Raw genomic sequence first — 26,734 nt, forward strand, 5'->3', positions numbered from 1 at the left:
TTCATGAATCAAAATAAGGATTTCGATAGCCAATAAAATAAGCGTCGTTTCGGTGGTTAAGTCTTACCACAACTTATATACACGGCCACAACGGAAACTCGAACCTTGTCCTTTTCTCACGTGGCTGCGCATCAGCGCAATCACAATCCAGTGTAGAACATATTCGTAAATTGGAAGGAAAATGAATTTTACATGTAAGCCGAAAGATGCAAGATAACGTCCATGTTAAGCCTATAACTTCCCATGAAGCAGCTTCCAGTGTACATGCTGGTATGCATTGTGGGCACATTGCTTGAGCTACGCAGGAAAAGTCTTCTTAGCACCCTCTTTGGAGATGTCCGTTCCAACACAACACTGGGAAGACGATCCAACATCAAGCAGGCTAGTAAACATGTCTCACTGCTGCTGACCAGTTCCACAACATCATGGTTAGTGCACCCGAAAGAACCACCCTGTGATGGGTTCAACCGTATTTTCACCTTGTCGAGCATAAAGGATGTAAAGTCTTCAAGCCCATTGAAGTAGCCAAGACAGTTCAGCCTCTTCCTACTTAGCCGAATACCAGTTGGCTGCACATTTAGCATCAACTGCCAGGTCAACCCTGAGAAAGTTGGTCCCATAGAAAGGTCTTGACATGCACTCAACAACTATGCTTTTAGCAAGCTCTGCAGTTTCAGTGGGTCCTTCCAGTATCACTTCATCATGAACCTACACACGAAAGCACTTTTAATCACTCTTGCTGTCCTTCTGTGATGACTTCATAAATGATTTTATGAATGGATGGATGGCTCAACACGCAGATTAACAAGAATAATTTATGAGATTTCATGCATGTTGATGCTTATTGCGCCAGCCATAACAGTAACAGAAACTAGTAAAAGTTGGCCAACTAAAGCTCCACCAACTTAGTACAGGTTGTACTTGAAGCCTTCAGGTTGAAGGTCACCGGTGCATGTCTGTAGGAACAACGTGCTAGGCATTGGCCTGCCCCACCTCGCCTACCCAAATACCAATCCCATTTAGAGGGCCAAAGTTGAAGGTCACGGGTGCATCTCTGTCGGCATAACATGGTAGGCATCAGCCTGCTCCACCTTGCCGACCCAAACACCAAACCCATTAAATGGTCATAAAAAGAGGTTAAAATATTTAAGGAACTAGTAAAAATGCCGGATAAACTCCAACCGTACCCAACAGAATCTATTGGATAAACATGCGTCAAATGCACCTCATCAGTGTCTACTCACAAATTCCTACTATTATGTAACAATTTTTCATGCGTATTTCACATCATTTTCCACAGGAACCTGTACCTGTTCATTCTAAGATATTTCATGAATAAAAGTTTGCTGCAGAATTACGCACGCACAATCAATATAAATAAAATAATGCACAAAACATTTTATAAAGCTCACATATCCAGCCGACACTTAACATTCATACCTTTGTAATAATAGTACCTATCACAGCCAGCCTTGTGTAGATCTAAAGGAATGTGGTGCTTAGAATGTTATGTGCACAAGTCTTATTGCAGGCTTGCAGCAAGCATGCAGATTCAAATTAGCAAAGACCTGTTCACCCAAGCCATCACTTTGCAGGAGGAAAAAAAATAACAAAATCTCTTTGACCCCTTTCTGAGCCTTCTTTCTCATTTCTAACCACCTGCTAGTGAAAAGGCATGAAGGAGACCAGCCTTTGGTTAGTCACAGACCACATGTTTTTCATGCAACATGGCCCACCTAATTTCCACCAAATAGTATGGTATGGCTTTATAGTTCCAATTACATACACCCTATTATAGTCTACCTCCTGCTCACTAGATTTCTAGTGTCAGATGTGACCCCACATCTATGAAACACGGGTACAGCTCTAAAGGCCAAGCACTCAACACAAGTCTGGGTGCAGGTGTGGGCCCAAACACGGTCAAGCTGTGTCGGGTGTGGCCAATGTACCCAAGCTTGTACCCGACCACATTTGGACTCGGTCAAAGTTGACCGAGTCTATTTTGGTCCAAAGGGTAGTTTTTTTTTTTTAATACTGTGTTTATACACGGCAAACAATGACCTCCAACCAAATGAATGCTTCTGCTGTTTCGTTGGGATTTCTGTGCAGCACTGTGGGTGCCACCACCACCAGCATCTGACAACCTTTCCGATGGGTGGCACTATTTCTAGCGGCGCCTATTTTTCTGGTGAGGACAGGTGGGTGGCATTTCATCCCTTTTCTATTGTGTTTTCCTCTTGTTCACCCTATTCAATGTGTTCTTTTATTGATTCCTGCTTTTTTGTCCGATTTCATGTGCCCAACTTGTGTTGATTAACTGATTACTTGCTTGACTTCATTCCTTCATGCTTTGCCTCTTTCCTGCTGATTTGCGTCAATTTGTGCATTGTGTTCTGATTTTTCAGTGTATTTGTGCTGCAATGGAATATTCACTGAATACGTTGAGTTGGTGACTTAGTCGTTTGTTCATCTATTGTTTTAGTTACAGTTATAGTTATTACCATGTTCATTTTATGTTTTTCTGTTTTATGCATCAATTTGTTTTATGTATTCTGTTTTTCTTATTTTCTTCCATATAAAAGGCAGGCTAGCCCAACGGCTTGTTAAAAAAAAAAAACTTGTACAAACTAGCGAAGTGAATCCATCTCTGACAGTCCAAAAATGAAAAGAATTGTAATATTCTGAACCATTCATAAACATCACAGCAAATAAGATTAAGACATTTATGGCTAACAAGCTGTAACAAGACGTTGGGTTGTTAGTTGTTACTTCTTAATAGAAGGCAACTATTGTGCGCTCCTTACTACACAAATACAATGTGCACACTAAGTCACATGGGTACTTCAAAATTGTCCTCGTACCCATCTCGCTGTACCCATACCCAAAGTGGGCACTTGGACACACTTGAGTATTTTTTATATCAAAACTGCTCGATTTTGATTTAATTTTTTCCAACTCAGTTTTCATTTTGTTTTTAGAGTTATTGTTCATTAACATGCAATTTTTTTTTTATCTATATCACTTGTTTGTTTAAATGTTGCTTTCATTAACATGTCACATGGATACGGGTACGGTTTTATACATCATTGGCTAATTGCAATCTAGTTGGTTATGTATTCCAGCTCAAAAAAATTGAGAACACTACTTCTTGCAAGAGAAAATGCAACTGTTGAGAACTTATTAAAGGAGCAAATTTGCATGGAATGAACATAGAGTCTACTGTTTCTGATGGGTGGACAGACAGAAGCGACCATTAATAAATTATATAGCTTATTTACCTAATTATCCAATTTTCTTAAAGTGTGTTGATGCATCTGGAGAACATAAAAAATGCAAAATATTTGAAGAGGCTATTCATAGAAATGATCAAAGAAGTGGGAGAAGAAAATGCAGTGCATATTGTTACTAATAATGCACCAGTATGCAGTCGTGCTGATATGAATTTATCAAGTGATCCCAAATACAATCATATTTTCTAGATGTCTTGCGTAGCACATGGCTTAGAACTTACACTAAAGAGTATTTGCAACCCCTCAAAAGAAGACCCAAAAGCATATACTCTATGTTCATGGCGTGAAGGACTTGAACATGATGTATCAAAACTTTTGTTGTAAACCATCATCATGCTCTCTCTATATTCAAGATGCGTTTTAATTTACGTTGTTGAAGGTTCCCAAGACATGTTTCGCCTCCTTCATTATGATGTTGAAAAGATTAACCAAGTTAAGAGTGCATTGGCGTTGATGGTAATTGACAATGACAAGGAATTTTATCGCAGTAATGATGATAAGAGGGTCGTTAAAAAGTGCATTTTAGATTATTTATGATGGAATAAAGTCACATATTTCCTTCTATTTACCAAGCCTATATAGGAGATGCTAAGACAGGTCGATAAAGATGGACCCATGCTTCACAAAGCTTTTCAAATATGGGATATCATGATTGAAAAAAGTCATATGGCTGTTGATGACTCATTTATTCAATCATGTGCATGAATTCTAGTGAAAAGATTGAACAAAAGCAATACGCCTTTGCATTGCATAGCACACTTTCTAAATCCCAAATATTACTCACAGAAGTGGCTAAAAGGATGTGTTGGTTGTGTATCCTGTCGAATTATAAGAGTTTATATTTCTAGGTGGTTGTTTGCAATATTTAATAGTTAGGAGGTCTCTTTAAACATTTCTCTATTTTCTGTTGATGTACTTTGTAAATCTCTCTTCAACCCTAATCTCTTTATTATGGAGATTAGGGTTAGTAAATGGATTAACAATTCTCTCTCTAAGGCTGCCGGCTGTAACATGGTATCAGAGCCGGCGATCTCCACCCTTCTCCGCCGACAACTGTCGTGATTTTCCGGCGACCCCTTCTCTTCTTCTCCCATCTCTTCCCACTTCTTCTCTTCCTCTATCCTTCCAGAGTTGCAGTGGAAAGTTGTAAATCAGATCTAGCTTCGTGGATGAATAGCAACACATGGACTCCATTATTATCCAGATCTAGGCTCATGGAAAAGTAGTTGCATGTGGATTCTTGTTCAGATCTGGGCTCGTGGAAGATCAAGTGCACGTGGACAATATTCTTATCATATTTTTTGCTGACTGTGGAAAAGTGGCAGCAAGTGGAGTAGTTGCACGTTGGGTATATTTTTTTTTCAGATTGAATATCTGTTTTATAATCTGGTGGACTGATTTGAACAGCAAAGTTTTTTTTATATGCATACGTGGATACGTAGAATCCTGGTGGACTGTTTTGAACAGCAAGTTCATATATTCTTGTTCATTTATTGATTGTTGTGATTGGTGGACTGATTTACTCAGCAGCAAGTTCATAGAAATTTTTTTAAGGACTGCTTTTGGTGCGAAAAAAATATATATTTTGCTGCCTAAGTTTTCTCAAGTTGATTGCTGCATGCAATACTCTTGATTGTATCATAGTGCAACCAGATTAAGATCACATTGTCAAGTCATGCACTATGGCCGCTGAAGGCAAGACAGAGATGCAGTATGAGCATAAGAACACAAGCAATCTCTTTTCTTATGGCTCTACTGTAAAGTTAGATGGATCTAACTATGAGATTAAGTCTCGTGTATTTATGATGTCTGTGATTGGACATCGGAATGAACATGTTATAGAAAAAGATGAACCTGTGATGAATAGTGGAAGATATAGTTCATGGAAGGAAGATAATAATATTGTCATGTCATGGATCATGAATAGTGTGCAACCACAAATTACCTCTATTATTGCATATTATACCTCTGCCAAACAAATGTGGGATTTTTTGAAGCAAACGTACTCAAATGAAAAAAATGTTAGCAAGATCTTGCAGGTGGAGGAGGAATTACTTAATTTACGACAAGGTGACCAAAGTCTTACTCAGTACTTCGCTTCCATCAAGTCAATCTATGAAAGACTTAAAGCTTTGCGTCCTCCATGTCCCACATACCACAAGACTCATGGTGAACAGTCTATAGTGGCAAAGTTTCTACAGAGTCTCTTTCTCGAGTATGCAGTAGCAAAGGCACAGATGTTGACTGGAGCAGAAATTCCTGACCTAACTGAGGCTTACAATAGACTCAGCCGTCTTGCTGTGACTCTTTCTCTGCCTTCCACTGATGCTACTCCCTCTACTTTGGTAGCTTCAGGAGGCCGTGGACGTAATTTCTTCAGGGGGAGGGGTATAGGTCGAAGGTCAGGAAGAGGTCGTGAGAGATTTCAGTGCACCTTCTGTGGGAAAATAGGGCATTTGGAAGAGAGATGTTGGGATAAGCATGGTCGTCTTTCCACTATACCCCTAGGAAGAGGTGTTGCATTTAAGCAGGGCAAAAATTTATTACAGTCTCCTATTGGATCTATCCAGGCAGTTTCATCAATAATAGAGGGGTCTTTATCTTCTTCCAATCCTGAGACTGTGACTATGAATATCAATAGGTCAGAATATGAGGAGTTCTTAGCACACAGATCTACTCAACCGTCGGCCTTTATAGTTATGATAGACAGTACTATGTCTGTTGATACTGCCCCACATGATACAGGTACTACTTGGATTATTGATTCAGGTTTTGTAGTAGACCTTCTATGTTTATCGTACTACACTCATTACCTCAGACACGTCATGTGAGGCTTGCAGATGGTAGATGGTCTCCTATTATGGTTATGGAAATATTAAGATTTCTTAGTCTATGACAATTCCTAATGTGTTGTATGCTCCTAAGTTTACCACTAATTTTTTATCAGTTGAACAATTGATTAATGATTTACATTGTCATGTTACATTTCTCTCTGATGTATGTTCATTTCAAGACTTGCAAACTGGGAAGACGATTAGTGGAGGCTATGAGAAAGGGGGCATCTACTTCTTATCTGATTCTGTGGGTATTGCAGTTGTCTCGACTTCTTCATTGTCCTCCTCCTTCCAGTGGCATCTCAGATTTGGTCATCCATATGTCTCCAAGCTCTGTCACCTACTTCCTCATCTATCAGTACCAGTCATTCCAGTGTGAGGCCTGTCAACTTGGCAAGCACACCCGTAGCAGTTATTCATCGAGTCTTAGTCCGTCCAATTGTGGACTATTTGATCTTCTTCATGTTGATGTGTGGGGTCCTAACAGAGTTGCTAGTAGGTCTAGATTTCGTTATTTTCTTGTCATTGTTGATGATTATTCTCGAGTCACTTGGGTTTTTCTTTTGAAAGAAAGGTCTTGGCTTTTTCTTTTGAAAGAAATGTCTGCAGTCATGTACTCTCAAGAACCTTATTATTGAAATAAATATCAGTTTGGTATTCTTGTTAAAAGCATTCGCATTGATAATGCTCTTGAGTTCAAGGCATCTACCTTAATGAAATTTTACTTTGATAATGGCATTTCTCCTCAGTTTACTTGTCCCCATACCTCCCAACAAAATGGAGTAGCTGAGCGGAAACATCGCCAACTTTTAAATGTGACACGCTCTCTAATACTTCATACTAATCTACCTGCATATTTTTGGGGAGATGTCATCCTCACTGCCTGTTACTTGACCAACCGTTTACCCTCATCCTCCATTGACAACAAGGTTCCCATTAAACTTGTGCACCCACAACGACCCTTGTTTCCAGTGGTTCCCAAAGTCTTTGGTTGCGCATGCTTCGTTCACATACTTGGACCCACACGTGATAAATTGGGTGTCTACGCCATTAAGTGTATCTTTATTGGCTACTCCAGGAATCATAAAAGTTACAAATGCTTTGACCCATTGACTCAAAAAGTTACAAATGCTTTGACCCATTGAGATTATGAGATTATAAGTGTGAAATATTAATTTTTTTTTTCATTTTATCATTTTTTTAGAATATAAAATTTGTCGTACCTGCATACCCACAATTTTTAAAATTGCCGTGTATGAACCCGTACCACCATACCCGACTGTATCCACACCCATGTGACATAGCTATGTCCTATACCCATGACTTTTGGACTTGGTCTGCACCCATACCCATAGCCGAACTCGTACCCAAGTAACAGCCCTACATGAGAAACATGGCAACTAGAAAAAGGAAACAAAAGGAACCAAGACTGTGAGGGACTTACCTGCAGTATTAACTTCCACCCTAGCTCTTTCAAAGTTGAATTCCTAGATATTTCAAGCATTGCACACATAGCAACATCTGCTGCACTCCCCTATTTAAATAAGAAAAGAGATAGTAAACTATAATACTACATGAATATCAAAAAATAGACAAAATTTTGAAGTGTATAAGCAAGTACCTGCACCGGAGCATTGATAGCCGCACGTTCAATGTGGGATTTAAGGGCACTACTAGCATTGTCCAGAGAGGGAAAACGACGAGCCCTTCCAAGCAATGTGTGAACAGAGTGTTTTTTATGAGCTTCGTTTTTGCGCTCTTCTTGCCATTTAAGTACCTCCTGCCTTTCCTTGTACCAAAGTTCTACTGTTTCTTTTGCTTCCTTAATAGAAACCTGGTTATGCCAAAACTTTTGTCAAACAAAAAACCTTTTGGCACCCTGTGCATTAAAAGTAACGTAACGAAATTGTAAACTTTGCCCGGTTAGCAACTCAAAAAAGTATATTTCCCTCTTATAAATGAAAACCATATCTGGACATGCAACATATGTACATATGCATTAACTGAAAATAAAGCTTATCTTTCATGTATTAAAAGAGTTAAGTTTATTAAATGGCATGCCCAAGTAGATACAACAACTGGGTTTGCCCAACCTAACCCAAAATTAATTAGAATTTAGCCATTAGTATTAGAACGGCCAATACCACAAAAGTGATGCAACATGAGTTGATCAAAACCAGTTGAACCACAAAGCAAAAGATGGCACTGTTTCCGTATACAACTTCATAGAGGGCTTAATGCAGTAATCACGAGTCACAACCAATGGAGAAAATAATGACATAAAAATCGAGCCTGAAGAGTTTCTGAAAATTGACAAAGAAAGATGGTAGTTGTTTCACCTGCATAAATTTTGGATAAAGCAAAATGTGCAGAGATGATGCCATTCCTTTCATATTGACTTGTGCCAAGTGACATGGGTACGTGTGCATGTCTAACATGTGCATGTGAATGTGTACGTGGGTGCTATGTATATTCCCCCAGCATATGCATGCAGATACAAACAAATACACAAGGTATTTGCTTCAAGAAATAAAATCATGCATCATGCACATATCCAGAAAGACACACATGTGCTCAAACATGTGCACCCAGCTTGACGTAAATCTTGACTGTACCGATCAGCAGGGTATGGGTCAAATGGTCCAAGTATGGATCAAACAGTACTGGATACGGTCAACTGTACCAATATAGAACTCAGTCAAAGTTGACTGAATCCTTTCATGTCCAAACCTTAGGATTTCTTTTTCTTTTTCTTTTTTTTTACATCGTTTATACTCGAGCAAATGCATATATGTACAGTCGTACCCACGTTTTTTTAAATGGTCCGAACCCATACAGATTAATAACAAATTCTATTAATATAAGTTACATAACTCTACATCATAATGAAATACTAATATAATTTAGATATTTAGTATGTTTGTCATTTTCATACTTTATTCATTAGTTTCTTCTCTATAAATTTGAATCATGAATGTGTTATTTTGTTGGTTTAAATTCCTTCTTTTATATATATATATATATATATATATATATATATATATATATATAATTGTTCATACTCCCTTGCCCAAGCTTTTTTAAAATGGTTTGAACCTGTACTCATACCCCTAGCACCCTTACCCATACCTATGTGACATAGGTGCAGAGAGAAACAATGTCAAAGATATAAAAATAGACACAGGTGCGTCATTTCTCACTAAACTTGACTTTTAAGACAATAGCAAGCCGATCAGGTCAGCAAATTTATCTTGCAAGTGACAACAGCTGTAGCTTTTATTTGATTTCCGACTAAACAATGCGAGGAACCTTTGTTAGAATCAATCTCAAAATTAAAAGGTCAGAGAGAAACAATAGACATTCTAACCAAGACATTCCCCTCTACCAAGTTTCAACATAGACAGAAATATAGATCTCAGGTTCCCATCAGCAGGTTCTGCTCCCAGTATTTCTCAACAATTTGTTCCTCTTGAGAACAAAAAAACAAATCTCAAAAACTTTATAAAATGAGTTTTAAGAAATTGTGCTAGATTTTCTTATTCATAATAATTACTAAAGCAAATTAACAATTTTTTTAGGAATATATTGAATATCTGATATATATATATATATATATATATATATATATATATATATATATATATATATATATATATATATATCAGATATTCAATATATTCCTAAAAAATTGTTGTGTGTGTATGTGTGTGTGTGTGTGTGTGTGTGTGGTGGGGATCCAGCTGTCCCACATACCACATTCAAACTTTTCTGCATCCTATGTGACAGAATTCAAGCTCATAAAGAGACAGGTCTTCGTGTCATGTAGTTAATAACTTAATAAGAATAAAAGGAACAATCAAGTTCATACCTTCCAATCACGAGCAAGACCCACTGCTGTCTTCCCATAGGCAATAGAAAAATTAAGCATCTTCGCTTTCCTTCTTTCTGAGGCAAAAGCATCCTTCATATGAAAGGACAAGAATTGGTCTCTCATTAGTTAAACAGATATACAAAACTGTCCCATCCACAATTTTCTTTAAATTCAAAAGTCTCATTTTGTCATACAAATGCCATTCCATCAATAAAACAAACAAGAAAAAAAAATAGACATATCTTCTTCTGGCCACACATAAATCATAATTTTAACACACCATAATTAAGAATGAAATATGATAATGAAAAAAATAACAAATGATGTTAGAATATTGGTTAATGGGTTAGGTAGTTTTATGGAATTTTAAGAAGTTACATGTCTTATTTGTTAACTTTTATATTTCTTGAGTATCCATATGTAATTTTTGTTTTAGCCGCCTCTCCCTAATCTCTTTTAATCAGAGATTAGGGTTAATAGCAATTAAGGTTTTTGCTCTCACCGTCTCTTTCTCTCTCTCTCGACGTCGTCTCTTCTCCCTTGGTCTCACGCAACACGGTAACAAAGCGTGTTCCTTCTTGGGACTGACATCTGTTCCGATTCATCACTCATCTCCTTTTTTTTCATATCCATCATCTTCTCCTTCTTCTACTCTACTTACCCTCGTACCTGTTGGGCTCGATTTAGGGTTTTCTCAAAAATTTTCAAGACCCTAGATTGATGCCTTGTTGCAGTTGAGTTAAATACATCACTCCAGCAGTATGGTCTACATTTGTGTTGGTCTATTATTCTACAATCTGTTATGTGTTGACGGTCTACACAATTTTTTTACTTCTGTCGTGTGGTGATCGATGGTTCATTTCTGATCAGATTTATTCTACTATATATATATATACATATATATATATATATATATATATATATATATATATATTCTCTTTTGGCTGAATTCTAGTGGACAGATTTATGATGGTTGAAAATCCTAAACCTGATTCTTCTCATGAGTTTAAATTGGGGGCGATCCATTCTCTTATGGTTCTACAATTAAGTTGGATGGCCTTACCTATGAAATCTAGTCGAGGTCATTCGTGATGTCGGTCACTGGACATCGAAAAAAATATTTACTTGAGAAAGATGAACCAGTAATGAAGACTAAAAAGTATGCTTCTTGGGAAGAAGATAACAGCATGGTTATGTCTTGGATAATGAACAGTGCAGACACTTCTATTGCTCCTACCATTGCATATTACACTACTGCTAAGGAGATGTGGGACTTTTTATGTCAGACTTATTCACATGATAAGAATGTGAATAAGGTATTCCAGGTAGACAAGAATTATACAAACTGCAACAGGGTGATATGAGTTTGCCCCAATATTTTGCTAAACACAGAAATGAAAAAAAAAATGAAATGAAAAAACAATATGCTAAACACAGAAATGAAAAAACCCTTTTTTGACGTTAAAAATTTTTAAAATAAAAAATATCAAAAAAGGATGAAAATAGGCTTAACGCAGTTTGACCGCACCCAACTCGAGTCAAACACGAGTCAAGTGCGTGTCCAAAATGGACGAAAATGATCGGGTGTTGCTGACGGCACCCAACTCGAGTCAAACACGAGTCAGATGCGTGTCCAAAATGGACGAAAATGATCGGGTGTGGCTGACCGCGCCCGACTCTTGTTGACTCGAGTCGGGTGCGAATTTGAGCCGCATTTGCACCCAAGTCGTGTCGACAAGGGTGCGGCAATCTTTCTGCAGCATTCGGGTGACTTAGAGGCTAAGTCGTGTGCATGTCACTCTATCTCAGTGACACACCCACATCAGCACTGGTAGCTTCCAATGGACGTGGGTCAAGTTCTTCCTCTATCTCTAGAGGAAGAGGTACAGGTTGGGGGATTGGAGGACGTGGACGATTTCAATGTACCCATTGTGGAAAAACGGGTCATTTTGTGGACAGGCGTTGGGATATCTATGGTAGACCATCTGGAGGCTCACAGGAAAGATGGTCTAAGACTCCTACAGTCAGAGGTACTTTATCATCCGCCCTTACAGGAATGGCTCAGGCAGCAGCCATTGGAGAAAATCCAACTACTTCTGAGTCTTTCTCTCTTAGCTTAAGCAAGGCAGAGTATGAGCATATATTATCCAAAAGAGCTGCTTTATCTTCCTCATCGGTCTTTGCCTCGTCTAGAGTAGTTGGTTATGCTCTCTCTACAGTTTCACACGACCCAAGTACAGTTTGGATGATTGTTAAGTGCCTCAAGGCACTTTTATAGCAGGCCATGTTTGTTTTCTTCCTTGACCAAGTTTGATCAGCCACGGTTTGTTAAATTAGCCGATGGCAGATTCTCTCCCATTTTGGGAAGTGATGTTAAAATCTCTCCGTCCTTGAGTTTATCACATGTTTTATATACTCCAGAGTTTCCTACAAACCTGTTGTCAGTGCAGCAGCTAACCTCTTGCTTGCAATGTAAGGTCATGTTCAACTCTAATTCTTGTGTATTTCAGGACTTACAAACTGGGAAGATGATTGGTGGAGGCCATGAGCAAATGAGGAATCTACATATTATTGACATTTGTGGATTTTGCAGCCATTTTTGTGCCTCAAAAACCCACTCCGCATCAGTTGCACCTGCGGTTGGGTCATCCTTCTCCATTGAAGTTGCATCATATTCTTCCTAATATTTTTTTGTCAGAGTACTTTGAGTGTGAAGCTTGCCAGTTTGGCAAACACACTCAAAGCAGTTTTCCTTCCTGTTTGAGCACATGCAATCAGAGTCTTTTTTATCTTCTTCATGCTGATGTGTGGGTCCCAATCGAGTTGCTAGCAGGTGTAAGTTTTGTTTCTATCTGGTTATTGTTGATGATTATTCTAGAGTCAATTGGGTGTTTTTGTTGAAAGAGAGGTCTGATGTATTTTCAAAAATTTTATTCTAGAAATAAAGACTCAATTTTCTTCTACTGTCAAATGCGTTCGCACTGATAATGCTTTAGAATTCAAAGCCTCCAATTTTATACAGTTTTACAACACTCATGGTATTCGACAACAATTTACATGTCCCCACACGTCTCGATAAAATGGGGTTGCTAAGAGAAAGCATCACCAACTTCTAGACATGGCTCGCACCCTTATGTTGCACACTCATCTCCCTGTAGGCATTTAGGGAGATGTCATACTTACTGTTTGCTACCTGATCAATCGTTTACCATCCTCAGCTGTTCAAAATGAAATCCCCATCCAACGAATGTTTCCAAATGGACCTCTATTTCAGATTCCTCCAAAGGTATTTGGTTGTACTTGTTTTGTTCATGTTCTTCGTCCACACGGATAAATTTGTTGCTCATTCCATCAAATGTGTTTTCATTGGCTATCCTTCCCATCAAAAAGGCTACAAGTCTTTTGATCTCTTAACTCATTAGAAATTTATAAGTGTAGATGTTACATTCTTTGAGTCTCAACCTTACTACATCTCCACTCGTCCTCCTGAAAAGGTGTCACCTTTGGTTCCTCATACTCTTCCTCCCTTTCCATTGGAGTCGGTTCCTTCTCACTTTGAGTCTGTCCCTCCTCCCAACAGCCGCTTTAAGGATCCTCTACAGATTTATATTCGTCGACATAAGGCTCCACTACCACTCCACCAATGTCTCCTCAAGAGGTAAGCTCTCATGAAAACTTGGATTATGGCACTCATGGCACTGATGACCTTCCCATAGCTCTTCGCAAAGGAAAACGGCAATGTACATTGCATCCTATCTCACATGTTGTGTGTAGTGACCATGTGAGACTAGCTTTGATCAATTCATTCATCCTATGGCTGTTCATTCTATTCCTTCAAGTTATCAACAGGCTCTTATGGACCCAAAGTGGAAACAAACAATGCAAGAAGAGATGGATGCATTGATGTCCAAAGCCACATGAGAGTTGGTGAATCTACCACCTAATTGTGATGTTGTTGGGTCCAAGTGGGTATTCACTATCCAGTATCATTCACTATGGAGCGGTATAAGGCACCTTAGTTGCAAAAGGGTTTAGTCAAACATATGGAGCTGACTTCCTTGAAACATTTTCTCATGTGGCCCAGCTTGGCACCATCACGCTTTATCATCTCTGTCGTACCAAGCATGAGGACTCAGTTTGGGTACATATATAGCTAACGCAGCATACATGCTTTCAAAGTCAAATGGTTGCTGCATATACATTGTCTCAAATAGATCTCCATAAAGTTGTTTGAGGTTCTATCGATGTGTGGATTTCAGAGGTCTCCATTGGATCATTCCCTTTTTATAAAAAAATGAGCTTTAGGTATGGCTATTCTAGTTATGTATGTGGATGATATTATTCTTACAGGCGATAATGATCAAGATATTTATGCTACAAAGAAGTTTCTTCAACAATACTTTGTAACAAAAGATCTTGGTCAGTTGTGATACTTCCTAGGCATTGAGGTTGCCAGAAGTAATAACGGAATAATTCTATGTCAAAGAAAGTATCTGTTGGACATATTACAGGAGACCGGGATGCTTGGAGCAAAAGTTGCTAATTTGCCTATGAATCCTCATCTACATCTGCATGAAGATCAATCTGAAGTTGTAGACTCACGATCACATGGATCCCTCATTGGGAAATTGTTGTACGTAACTATCACTCGTCCAGATATAAATTTTGTAGTGGGACGTCAGAGCCGGTTTCAGGTACATTGGGAAGCAGCCATGATGGTTCTTCGGTATTTAAAGTCATCTCCAGGGAAACGGTTGTAGTTTAAAAAGGGTTCAACTTCTGAAGTTGAAGCATTCAGTGATGTTGTCTATGCCGAATCACTAGAAGATAGAATATCTACTACAAGATTCTGTGTCTTTATAGGAGGCAATCTGATGCAAGATGAAAGCATAACCAAATCTTGTAATTGGATCTAGTTAGATTTTTAATACTTGTAAACGGATCCAGATCCGTAAGCCATTCCTGTCTCTATATAAAGGGACGTTGGTTCATTTTGTAGACAGTCAATCAGTTGAAGAAGTGAAATGCAAGTTTTCTTAGTTTTCTCTGTTCTTCTTGTTCGTTTGATCATGTGCTTGAATTTTAGTTAGTTTAAGCTTAGTTTTAGTTTAGTAGTGAATGAAGTGGATTAAGATCTGTTTATCTTAATTCTTATCGCATCAATTGGTATCAGAGCGAGACTTTTACGAACATGAAAGACCAAGTTCAGCAAACCTTGCTGCTGACCATAGCAAGGCAGGAAGCTGATTTATTGTTCGTTCGACAGGATCTTGCTGTCGTAACCAGAAACATTGACGAAATCAAAGAAATGCTCTGCTCGTTTTTGCATTACTCACAAAATAAAGCAGAAAATTACCAGGCGTTTCCTGCAAATGGTATTCCCAATCTCTGTGCATTAAGAGCCGAAGGATCGTCGCAAGGTTACTCTGCAAGAGACGCAAGGGCTTTGGGGGAATCTTGAATGCATCAATGGAAGGAGTTCCTGCCGGAGGCCCGTTGTCGGCAGGTGTAGCAAATCTGACAGCAGGGCGCCTCGCCAGAGCTCCTCTATTTCCGTCAAGAGGTGGTGTAGAACCTACCCATCGTCAGGCATAAGTCACGGCCCACGTTGGTTTGCCCTTCGGTGAGCAAATGAAGGCACCATGTCCGGCAAAGGGAGCGTCGTCAGCATCGGCTCCTCCTAGTGCACTGGGTGAAAGTGCGGTAGACGTCGCCGACTAGTGGTGGTGCAGGGGACGTCGCCAGTAGTTCTGCTCAACTGAAGGGGCAAAATCTGGCAGCGTCTCCATTCGACAGGCCACCGCCCGTCGCTCTGCCTCCCGCCGCAGTTCGAGGACCGAGGGAAAGTCAGTCGCCACCGCCGTTCACCCACCATCATCACGGGTGGGAGGCGGTGGGTGCCCCGCCCTCTGGTTTGCCCCTTCCACCTCTGTTTGAGGCGAAAAAAGGGAAACTCGAGCGGCGCCTTGAGTTACCGCTCGAGGGTTTGGGTGGGTTCCTTTTGGGACCGGTTCAAGCGGAACTGGGTTTTAGACCCGATTCGAACCTGTATTGCTTAGTCTCCTGGTTCAAGAGTTTGGATCCAAACCCAATTCCACTTCTTCCACTTTCATTAACTGGATCCGGTGCGGGGTTGCTCCAGAATCAAGTCCAAGCTCAAGTTCCTTGTCCAAAGCCTCAAAACTACCACCTTGACCTCGGGCAACGAGCGGAACACCACTTTAGCATACACATGCGAGCGGTGGGACCTTTTGTTCAACAGATCCAAACCCTCTAAGGTGAAAAAGCATTTTGGCACAACGAAAGATTTAAACTCGTCGAGGACAACTCTTTTCCAACTAGGGGAGTTTGATGCAAGATGAAAGCATAACCAAATCTTGTAACTGGATCTAGTTAGATTTTTAGTACTTGTAAACGGATCCAGATCCGTAATCCATCCCTTTCTCTATATAAAGGGACGTTGGTTCATTTTGTAGACAGTTGAAGAAGTGAAATGAAAGTTTTCTTAGTTTTCTTTGTTCTTCTTGTTCGTTTGATCATGTGCTTGAGTTTTAGTTAGTTTAAGCTTAGTTTTAGTTTAGTAGTGAATGCAGTGGATTAAGATCTGTTTATCTTATTCTTATTGCATCACAATCTTATATCCTCGAGAAGCAAAAAACAGAATGTGGTGGCTAGGTCTAGTGTTGAATCTGAATATAGGGCTATGGCCCACACTGCTGTAGAAATGACTTGGGTTCGGTCTATGCTTACAAATTTGGAGATCCCCGTCACACTTCCAATGAAGATGTATTGTGATAACAAGGTTGTCACATACATAGCTATCAATCCTGTATTCCACGAGAGGACAAAACATATCGAGGTTGATTGTCACTTCATTAGGGATTTGGTGCAGGAAGGAGTTACATCCAGTGCATGTTTCATCAGAGAACAAGGCAGCAGACTTACTCACTAAGGCACTATCATTCGCGAGTTTACAAGAGGTTGTAACAAGCTGACCATGATTGACATCTATGCTCCAGCTTGAGGAGGAGTGTTAGAATATTAGTTAATGAAGGTTGTTTTATGAAATTTTAAGAAGTTACATATGTCTTAACTTTTATATTTCTTGAGGAATCATATGTAATTTTTTGTTTTAGCCGCCCCTCACTAATTTCTTTTAATTAGAGATTAGGGTTAATAGCAATTAAGGATTTTGCTCTCACCGTCGCTCTCTCTCTCGACCTCGTCTCTTCTACCTTGGTTTCACGCAACAAATGAAATTTCCAGGAAACCCCTATTAAGAGCTAAAAGAGCATCAACTACTCGGAAGCCAAAACAGTGAGAATGAAACTAGTATCCAAGTCCAGCTCAGTTACATTTCCTTAATAATTAAACAATGACAAGAAAAAATCTATCAAACTCATGGTTCTAAGTTCTAACTTCTAACTCAAAGAATGATTTTCTCTGAATTGGACATGTACTTTCAAAGACACTGGATTTTCTCTGATTTGGATATGCAGTTTCAACGAGGACGGAAACATGTAAAGAAGGTTTCTACAAATGAAGTGAGAATAAGAACCAAAATTTCAGATCATGCTGATGAATTAAGTTTAGAACCTTCTCTCTCATTGGCAGAGATTACCTTCAAAAGAGGAGCAGGAGGTTTCTCTTCACCAGGTTTTGGGGACCACTCAAGCAAAACTTGATTTTTCTCCACAGCCTCTCGTATGTGAGTATACATATTCATAGCAGTCCTTGAATGGAAATCTCCACCAGCTCTGAAGGCATTCAGCATACTCTTGCAGTTTGAAAGGTGGGCCAAAATTCTCAGCTCCAGCTACCAAGAAAAGAAAAAATCCACTTTCAGTATAGAAAGAGTAGGGGAGAAAAATAATACGGCAACAACCACCATTAGCATGACCCCCATATATCATCAATTTAGACAAAAAAAACCTGCCCATAATCAGCAACGATAAGAGAATTCCCAGGTTCTGCTACAAATGCTTGTCGAATTTTATAACGGTCCTTCTCCAAGGCAGGCTGGTTCTGAAAGATAGCAAGAACAGCAATAGTAGCAATACCAATTAGGCAGTTAGATGCATGACAGCATACAGTTTTACAGAAAACGCAGAACACTTATCAGCCAGAGGCACAATGCCAGATGCAGGTTTCATAAAACATAATTTTGATCGATAAACTTGGAAGAACAGCTTATCAAACCTGCTAATGTAAGAAGGAACATCATTTCCAATATTTCCATTGAAGTGTTAAAATATGCATATGTGTCATATATTTGTGTAGTAGTACTATGTTTTACATCTACATGCTTGTGAACATACTTCCTATAATGTGTATGTGTGTACATATAGGACCAGTTGATCAATCCGCTAGTCACATATTTTTTTCACATTTTTGAAAAGAACTAACTATGCAGATATGTTCATGTGTAAAACTATGAAAATCGGTATAAATTCCATATCCGTTGAACATACAGATGAGTTTTATAAGGAAAAAAAAATCTGAAAGCTAGTTCCAATTGAAATCCATGGGAGAGAGACTCCCTACCCTTATTAACCATCATAAAAGAATTTACGTACATGGAAGAATGAGAAGAAAACAGAAACACAAGCTGAAACAACTCATCACTACTGGTCCAGCAAAAGAAAAGTCTTTACAAATTTCTAACAGAGCTACTACTATTCGAAAGACAGGTCGCAGAAGATATCCAAATAGTCCCATACAGAAACCATGCGGGTCAGCCAATTTCATAAGTCCTGTCTTGATCGCTGCATGACAACAATCTTGTACCAACCTCCAGAGGAAGTTTTTGCTCAACAACCACAATGCTATCAATCTGGAGCCCCTTGCTCAACCATTCAGGTGGCCATTTCCTTCCACCCTCAATCATACCTCTAAGCCTTCGCATCCAACTTTTATTGTTGCCAGAGACATTGATGGTTCCTTGACTGGAATTTACTATTTCCAGCCCCCATTCCAGCACCTTCCTCTCTGCCTTGTCATCCCCACCGCCAATTTCCTCTTTACACCATACCCGACCTCCATTTGTAACGGGGTTCACAAAGCCATTAACTACCCTAGCACACCCCTTCCATCTGTTAATAATATGCACCACCTAAACCTGTTCCTCCTCCTGCGCCTCACCCCCACAGACTAAACAGGTTCAAACCCAAATTTTAACTTCCTCCTCTATCAAACTATCTCTCCATTTAATAGCCATGAAAGCATCTGCAGTGGCTCCAAATTGAACACACATTGACTATCAGGAACGCAACCTTCATCATGAATAGACTTGTTCCTCCACCACCATACCCTCCAACAGACTACATGAGAACAGATAGTCCAGCATTGTTTCAACCATTTTTTTTTTAAACTGCACCTTATTCCAAGCTTTGAACTTAGTAATATCAAGCCAAAGAATTCTAGATCTCCCAAAATTCCTTACCAGCTGACTCCGTACCTTGTTGATCACCTTGCAATCAATGAGTAAATGATAGTTACTCTCTTCCTCCTCTCTGCACAACTGACATCTATTAACTAATTGAATCCCATATTGTTCAACCGATCAACTGTGAGAAGCTTGCCTTCACAAGCCAAATAAGTGAACCAACATGCCCTCGCAGGAGCCTTGTTAGTCCAAAGATCTTTCCTCCATCACTCCTCTCTTCCTCCTGGATTAAGGACCTTCCAGATAGAGTGCGCTTTGAGATCTCCACTACCATTCCTCCATATAATGTTATCTTTTTTATCATTAAGCACAAGGTTTCTTACTCTATTGCCAAATTTTGGAATCAAACCTTCAAATCTAGCCATTTTTTCCTTGGCTACACTGACTTTCATGGACAGAGACTTGTAAGCTTCATCATATTTCTCTCCTCCCACAACCCTGATTAGAATGCGATCCAACCAAAAGTCAGTCCAAAATCTACATCTTTGGCCATTTCCCAATCTGAAAGCTAGTTATTAAACTTCCATCAACCTTTTACCTTTTAACTTTTTGTTTGTGCCTTTGTGGATGAGTGTTGTGAGCAATGTTTTAAAACCTGGTGAGTCAGGACTCGACTCGTTCGTTCTTGACTCGTGACTCGGCAGGTCAACTCGGTCACTCAGGCTGGGTTTTGTTAACTATTGCTTTAAAAGTAAAACAATGTACAAGTCATCATTTAAATATAAACAAGTTGTAAAATAACGTGAATACATGTATAATTCATACCATCAAGTAATACCTAAGTTACATTGTCTATTTTGTTAACAAGAAATTGATAACAAGATTCATAATTGCATTTGTCAAAGAAAACTGTGTGGCAAGAATCAACATATCAACGGAAAACAAGCCAATAAAAATCAAACACTAAAAATAACACATTCAACATTTACAACTATCTAATGGTTAACAAATACAACATATATGTTAATATGATATAAAACTAAAAATCCAAAACTAACAACTCCAATGTCCTAATTTCCTAAAACTTGAAATAAATACACTGACACCATATAAGAAGTAAAACCTAATTAGTTTTACCTTTTCATTTGTAATATATAAATTTATAAATGAACAATAATTCTAAATTCTTATACTCCAATAATTTAGAAGATTCATGTCAAAATTTAAGTAATATAATAAACAAATGACCTTGTTAATTCCAAAATACAAAATTTGCCACTAGACCACACTGAGTCAAACAAGCTTCAGCCGAGTCAAACCAAGTTTCAGCCAAGTCATGCCGAGTTTTGACAAAAACCGAGTCTCCTTATTGGGTTGACTCGTTAGAGGGCCGAGTCAAACCAAGTTAACCGAGTCAGCTTGTTGGCAACTTGGCTCGGCGAGTTTTTAAACACTGGTTGTCAGTCCATGTGTGAGAGAGTAAGCCTTACATTATGGCTTAAACATCAATATTCAGAGTGCATTTTATGCTAACTACATAAATGCACAAGCAGAACACACATTCTACTAAAGAATAATATATATCATACTTTTTTGACAATCCTGTCATGGGCATGGTGACACTTGTAAGAAGACCCTACATAAAGATATATTAAGAACACTGACCATCATAACAATAGACCATAATTTATTAATTTTGTAGCTTTTGCAACTGCTTGACTGAATGAAGCTTACATTGGCTGAATGAAGCTTACACACTGCACATAGGAGTGGGCAACAGGCGAGCTTGCCAAATCGACCCACGGGCTGAATTGACTGGGCTTGTCCCAGCTTGATTGTTTAAATGACTGGTTGAAACAGCGGGCACCAGCAAAGGCCTGTATATGCATACATGATATCCAATCCAGCCATTTTGCCCCTTGTTTTTCATTTTCAGAAGACTCACCATGTTAGATGATTCTAAACAAATTCTTTTGACTCAGTTATGAAGAGGTTGATACCAGAATGCTGACCCAGTAACATACTAATCCAGGTTAACTCAAGCAATTAATGAGTAGACTTATCGGGTTCACCAAATAGGGCATAAAGCACATTAACACTAACTAGATTAGTTTCATTTGTTTTATTTATGCCCTCCACTTTTTGGAATGATGTTGAAATGAAAATTTAGTGGAAGACATCAACTAGTTAAATTTTTTCATTTCAAATCTTTTTATCCATAGAACAACTACATAAACTTTGCATTAATCATCTGTGAGTTGTAAATTTTTACAGTTTGCAAATTACAAGTGTGCTACCCTAAGTTCCATCTGCTTTATAGGTCTTCAACTTCATATTAGTGTTTTTACTTGTTCAATCAAAGTGCTGCATGATACGTTCGATGTGAAGATTCTTGGAGTTCAAAGGGCCTCCCATGCAGGACTCTCCAGACATGGAGGTTTCTTACACAACAAGAAGGCGATGGAAGGTACAGTTTGCCAAACCATCCAATGCAAGAGCTATTTTGGTCTATTGATTCTTGAGCATGGCTGATTGCAGTCATCCAAGAGAGAGTGTGTGTGTGTTTGTATGCTACAAAACTAAGAACATCCCAGACTCAATCTGATCCAATAAAATACTTGCACTCAATCTCAAGGTCAAAGATAATCTCAAACATATGAACCTGCAAATTTGGCCGCCTAGAAGATAGCCGCCCAGTCTCAGTATTGATATTTAATGAACAATGTATACGCCCATTTTTTCCCATTATTTCCTTTCCCTGTAGTAATAGAAAACAAAACACAGAACATCACTATAGCAAAATTACAGAAGATGCAAAGATGGATACATGGATATAATTTACAGATGTCATCCTGAAAAGAAAATGAGAAACAACCAGCGCCGCTGCATGTATAAACCTTTTGTCATTTTTCCTAACGATATCCAAGCTAGAGAAAGTTGATAAAAAATGCTCATGCACAAAAACACATGCCTGCCACCCATATACACACTCACACTATGTGGAACAACTGAATGGCATGCCCCAGTGCCACTGTTTCACCGTGTATGGAATGCTAGAAAATGAAACTTCCACACAATCTAATTCTACACGATCCAACAAATGTTCTTTGTTAAAAATCAGCTGCTATTGCTTTTTTAAAAGTAAAATCATGAATTTCTAAGGCATCAAATTCTGTCATACTGAGTCTTTCATTTTTCTTGTTCTTGGTTTAACTTCTTGCACACCCATTCACTCTTTGTGCAGTAGGCATGTAATCTTTTCAGAATATTAAGAGGATTCTGGTCATTCTAGAAGACCAGACCAGCTAAACATTCAGCTGGTTCAACAGTCAGTCATATATTAAGCTGGTTACCCAATAGGTACTCATTAGGTTCTCTGTACAGAAACAGGGGTATGACTTGTCACATAGGTATAGGCACAGGTGCCGGTATGGAGCATTTTCAAAAAAAAAATCAGTATATATATATATATATATATATATATATAAATAAACTTCAATATACATAGTGTTTTTATCTTTTTTTTTTGTATCTTACTTGTTTATGGCTTATGAGATGTTTAGTCTTTATGATGGAAGTTTTATTTAGAAGCTATGTCACATAAGTACGGGTACGGGTGCGGGTACGGGTGCTAGTACGAGTACGGACCATTTTTAAAAAACTTGGGTACAGGGGTACGGTTGTACACACACATGCACATATACATATATATGTAAAAAAATTTCAAACAAAATAACATATTCACACGTATATATATCAAAAATTACAAACAGAATATATTCATAAATCATAATCCAAAACTTATCAGCCTATAAGTAAAGGACATCCAACAAACCAAGAACACCACAAAGGGAGACGGCCCGAGTCCATCCAAAGAGACGTACACCCGCTCCTCCTTCCATCCTTGTCTCTGACTCCCACTCCCTCTCTGCGCATCCATGGCTGCCGAGGCAACGGCCGCCACTAGTACTGTTCTGCCTCTCGTGGGGAAGAAACGTTATAGCGAAGACGATGTGGGGTCTTATGACAACAATGAAGGATTGAAGGGTTTTCAATGAAGAAGGGTGGGAGTAAATGGACATGCTTGTCGGACCCTGTGCAGGCGCTGGCGAGCGTTCGGCACGAGTTCGGCGAGCACGGAGGCATGTCCATCGAGGCGTCCGCGACATTCACGGTCATGGAGCAGGAGACGATGTGGAGGATGTTCGCCGGCGAGCTCGGTCCTGACCGAGATTTCATCATATACAGCCGGCACTTCAACCCCACGGTGCTGAACCTCGGCCGGCAGATGGCCGCGCTGGAGGGCACCGAGGCGGCCTACTGCAATGCTAGCGGCATGTCCGCCATCTCCTCCGTGCTGCTGCAGCTCTACGCCAGCGGCGACCATGTTGTCGCCCCGACGTGCCTCTACAGCGGCACCCACGCTCTGCTCACCCATTTCCTCCCCCAGGCAGCCAACATCACCGCTACGTTCGTCGACCTTCTTCACTGCCGCTGCCTTCGTCACCGGACGTCACTCGGTGAGAGGTCAGAAGAAACCCTTAAAACTTTAAAAGAAAACATGTTTTAAGTTTTAAGGGTTTCAAACTTTCATTTTTTTAACGTTAAAATAGTTTTAAAAGATAAAATCAAATAATCGTTAAAATTTAAAAACGGACATATTTGTACTCGGTCAAATTTGACCGTGTCAAAAATAAGACGGATACGGCCTTCAGTGCATTGACCTTACCCCGGTACGGTCAACGCCGCACCAATGGCGTAACGAAGCCCATACCCGTACCGGTACTGGTGTCGCACCGGTACCGGGCGGGTACTCCTCCTTTGGAGGAGTACCCATGTTACAGAGTTTAGAAGTTATATTGAAGTTATTTAGAAATCAAAATACAGAAAATTGTCATTAAGTCCCCTCATTAATACAGTCTTTATATAGTAGGTTCCGCAATTGGGCTGTCCATCTCTCTCTTTCCCCCCTTTATTACATTACTCTTTAGTTAATACTTAATAGCCATTATTATAGCATTAAATACAATTAACATTCATTATTACAACAACTTCATTATTCCAAATAGTGTAATTAAGAGGCACACACCTCAATGCATGAGGCATGTGCCTCACTATGCTCCACCCAAGCAAAACGCCTCAAGGCATTAGAGTGGAGCGACCGTCACACGAGGCGTGTGCCTCAACCTGGTGAGGTGTATGCCTCATGCCAATTTGTGGGGCGTGAGGGACACGCCTCAGCTGCCCTTCAATAGACCACTTTCACCCCCCAGATGCTTAAAATCACATAAATATATATACAAGTATATATATATATATATATATATAGAGAGAGAGAGAGAGACAGAGAGAACAATTCAATCTTGCTGGATGTTAAATGTTGCTGGATGGCTAAAATGTAAAAATTTGTCACTAAAAAAGTCACTACATTAGGTTCAATGATGGTTTATAATGCCACAACAGTTTACGGTAGCTTTAGCATATATATATATATATATATATATATATATATATATATATATATATATATATATAAGAAATTGAAATCTATCGGCTGCGGATGGCTAAATATTTAAAAACCATAGCTAAATGTACCATAAACTGTCGTTATAGCATAAAGTGTTGCTGATGCTACCACTGCATGGTATTCTTTGTAACGGCTTTCAAATGTTGTGTCATCTGCCAACTGGCTGATTTGTGATTTCAATTCATTTGTGTGTGTGTGTGTGTATAAGATTTTAACAAAACAAAAGTAATGCATTTTCTAAACACTTATGTATGCACATGTGTGTGCGTGTGTGTGTATCTGTATACTCATACACACACCCAGTCATGTCCCCAGACCCAGACCCAAATTTTTAGAAATTGCTCAGCAACCATGTCCCCATGTGCATTTATGACATCAAGGCAAGCATACGATTAGGAGTTGCCCCATATATAAGAAGAGATTCTGCCCCAGAAAACCTCTCAATAATGCATGATTATAACATGGCTAACAATTAGTACCCAAAATTTACAATTCATCATGGAGAAAATACCAGCACAAACCCAAAGATATTGATAAAATCTAACTTTGTGCACATGATGAAGCACCACCAGGTAACTATTTATAAATGCCTTGCCTTTGGCTAAAATTTGAGATTAGTTTCAAGTTACTAGAACAAAATTAAAGACAAAGATCATAAAAAAATCAAAGAAGATGTGATGCAACGCAGTTACCTGTAAAGGCAGAATGAAGTTCGATATTAGGGCATCAATGGAGCTCATCTGACAAAGAGCTGCAATAGCATGACATGCTTTCTTCCCCTCCTCGCCACCTCCAAATGCATGAAATGCTGATCCATATACAGATTCATCTTCACTAACTTGTGCAACAGATTTTGCTTCTTGCTCTACGTCACCTGCTTTGTCATTGTTAGACTGAAAATCATAATCATCGCCCATGACATCATAAAGTTCTGCAGAGATCTTCCCAGCAAATGTTTTTAAAGCATCACTACTAACAGAAGGCCACCCTGAGGGTGTATACATCTCCGTGCGAATTTTAGCTTTAAGAAGATGGAGCTCAATATTTCGGTACTTTGGAGCTGCCTTCTTGCCTTTCTCAGGAACATAATCAACATTAGGAACTCTGAAAGTCCGCTTGCAAGGAATATGCTCATTTGGATCCTTGCTGTTAATACAGCAATATAAGAAATTGTAATATAAGAAACAAAGTCAAACGTACACAAATTATAAATTTTAAAAAATTAAAAAGAATGATGTACAACACTTAATCAGATGGTTCTAGTTGAGCTAATAAAACACCCAAACTTTGACTCCCAGACTTAGATGAATTGGATAACTTGATAAAAACTAAGTCATGGGCAACGATATCCCACAATTTCCCAATTGGCAACCACTTAAAGTGTAGTTGTCTCCCATTCGCAAACCTTTCAGCCTTTCACAATTGAAAGGCAGGGATTAATGCCTTCTACTCCAACCGTAAGACGTAGCTCTTCCACTTGACATTTGCTTTTTCCTTTTTCCCTTTATAGTTGCTTTATTGTTCCAAACAAAGAGGATGTTTAGCACTTTTGCCAATTGATTAACAGAGACTCATATCCAAATCTCAACTTTTCTTTTCCAGTTTTCTGGAAACAGAGAGAAAGGAATCACATTGAAAGGGAAAACAAGCAAGAGACCAAGGAAGGAGATCCAATGACCTTCCAGCAACTACCAAACGAGACACTTGATATTGGGGGAGTTGTAATTAAAGATGGTATTCATGAGTAACTCATCCATTCACCAACTGAACAGTTTACAGAAACCACTAGCTAAGCCATTTAATAGGACAAAAAATTCTAACCACATG

At 39.1% G+C, this 26,734-nt stretch overlaps 1 protein-coding gene across 2 annotated transcripts in view; it reads right to left on the bottom strand.

Moving 5' to 3' along the window:
• LOC116246193 (DNA polymerase I B, chloroplastic/mitochondrial-like) overlaps positions 1 to 26,734 on the bottom strand; it is a 31,857-nt gene continuing 5,123 nt past the window's right edge. The window contains exons 5-12 of one of the 2 annotated variants that reach the window (XM_031617933.2): positions 25,600 to 26,053; positions 22,043 to 22,138; positions 17,928 to 18,020; positions 17,617 to 17,811; positions 9,993 to 10,085; positions 7,746 to 7,958; positions 7,569 to 7,658; positions 1 to 708 (exon numbers count right to left, since the gene is read on the bottom strand). In XM_031617933.2, coding sequence (XP_031473793.1) covers positions 547 to 708; positions 7,569 to 7,658; positions 7,746 to 7,958; positions 9,993 to 10,085; positions 17,617 to 17,811; positions 17,928 to 18,020; positions 22,043 to 22,138; positions 25,600 to 26,053 — 1,396 coding nt within the window. In that variant the 3' untranslated portion in view covers positions 1 to 546. The remainder of the gene's footprint in view (positions 709 to 7,568; positions 7,659 to 7,745; positions 7,959 to 9,992; positions 10,086 to 17,616; positions 17,812 to 17,927; positions 18,021 to 22,042; positions 22,139 to 25,599; positions 26,054 to 26,734) is intronic. The other variant, XM_050076272.1, reaches the window with a different exon arrangement.

This window comes from Nymphaea colorata, chromosome 1 (genome assembly GCF_008831285.2).
Source record: "Nymphaea colorata isolate Beijing-Zhang1983 chromosome 1, ASM883128v2, whole genome shotgun sequence".
In the NCBI taxonomy this organism is placed as follows: domain Eukaryota; kingdom Viridiplantae; phylum Streptophyta; class Magnoliopsida; order Nymphaeales; family Nymphaeaceae; genus Nymphaea; species Nymphaea colorata.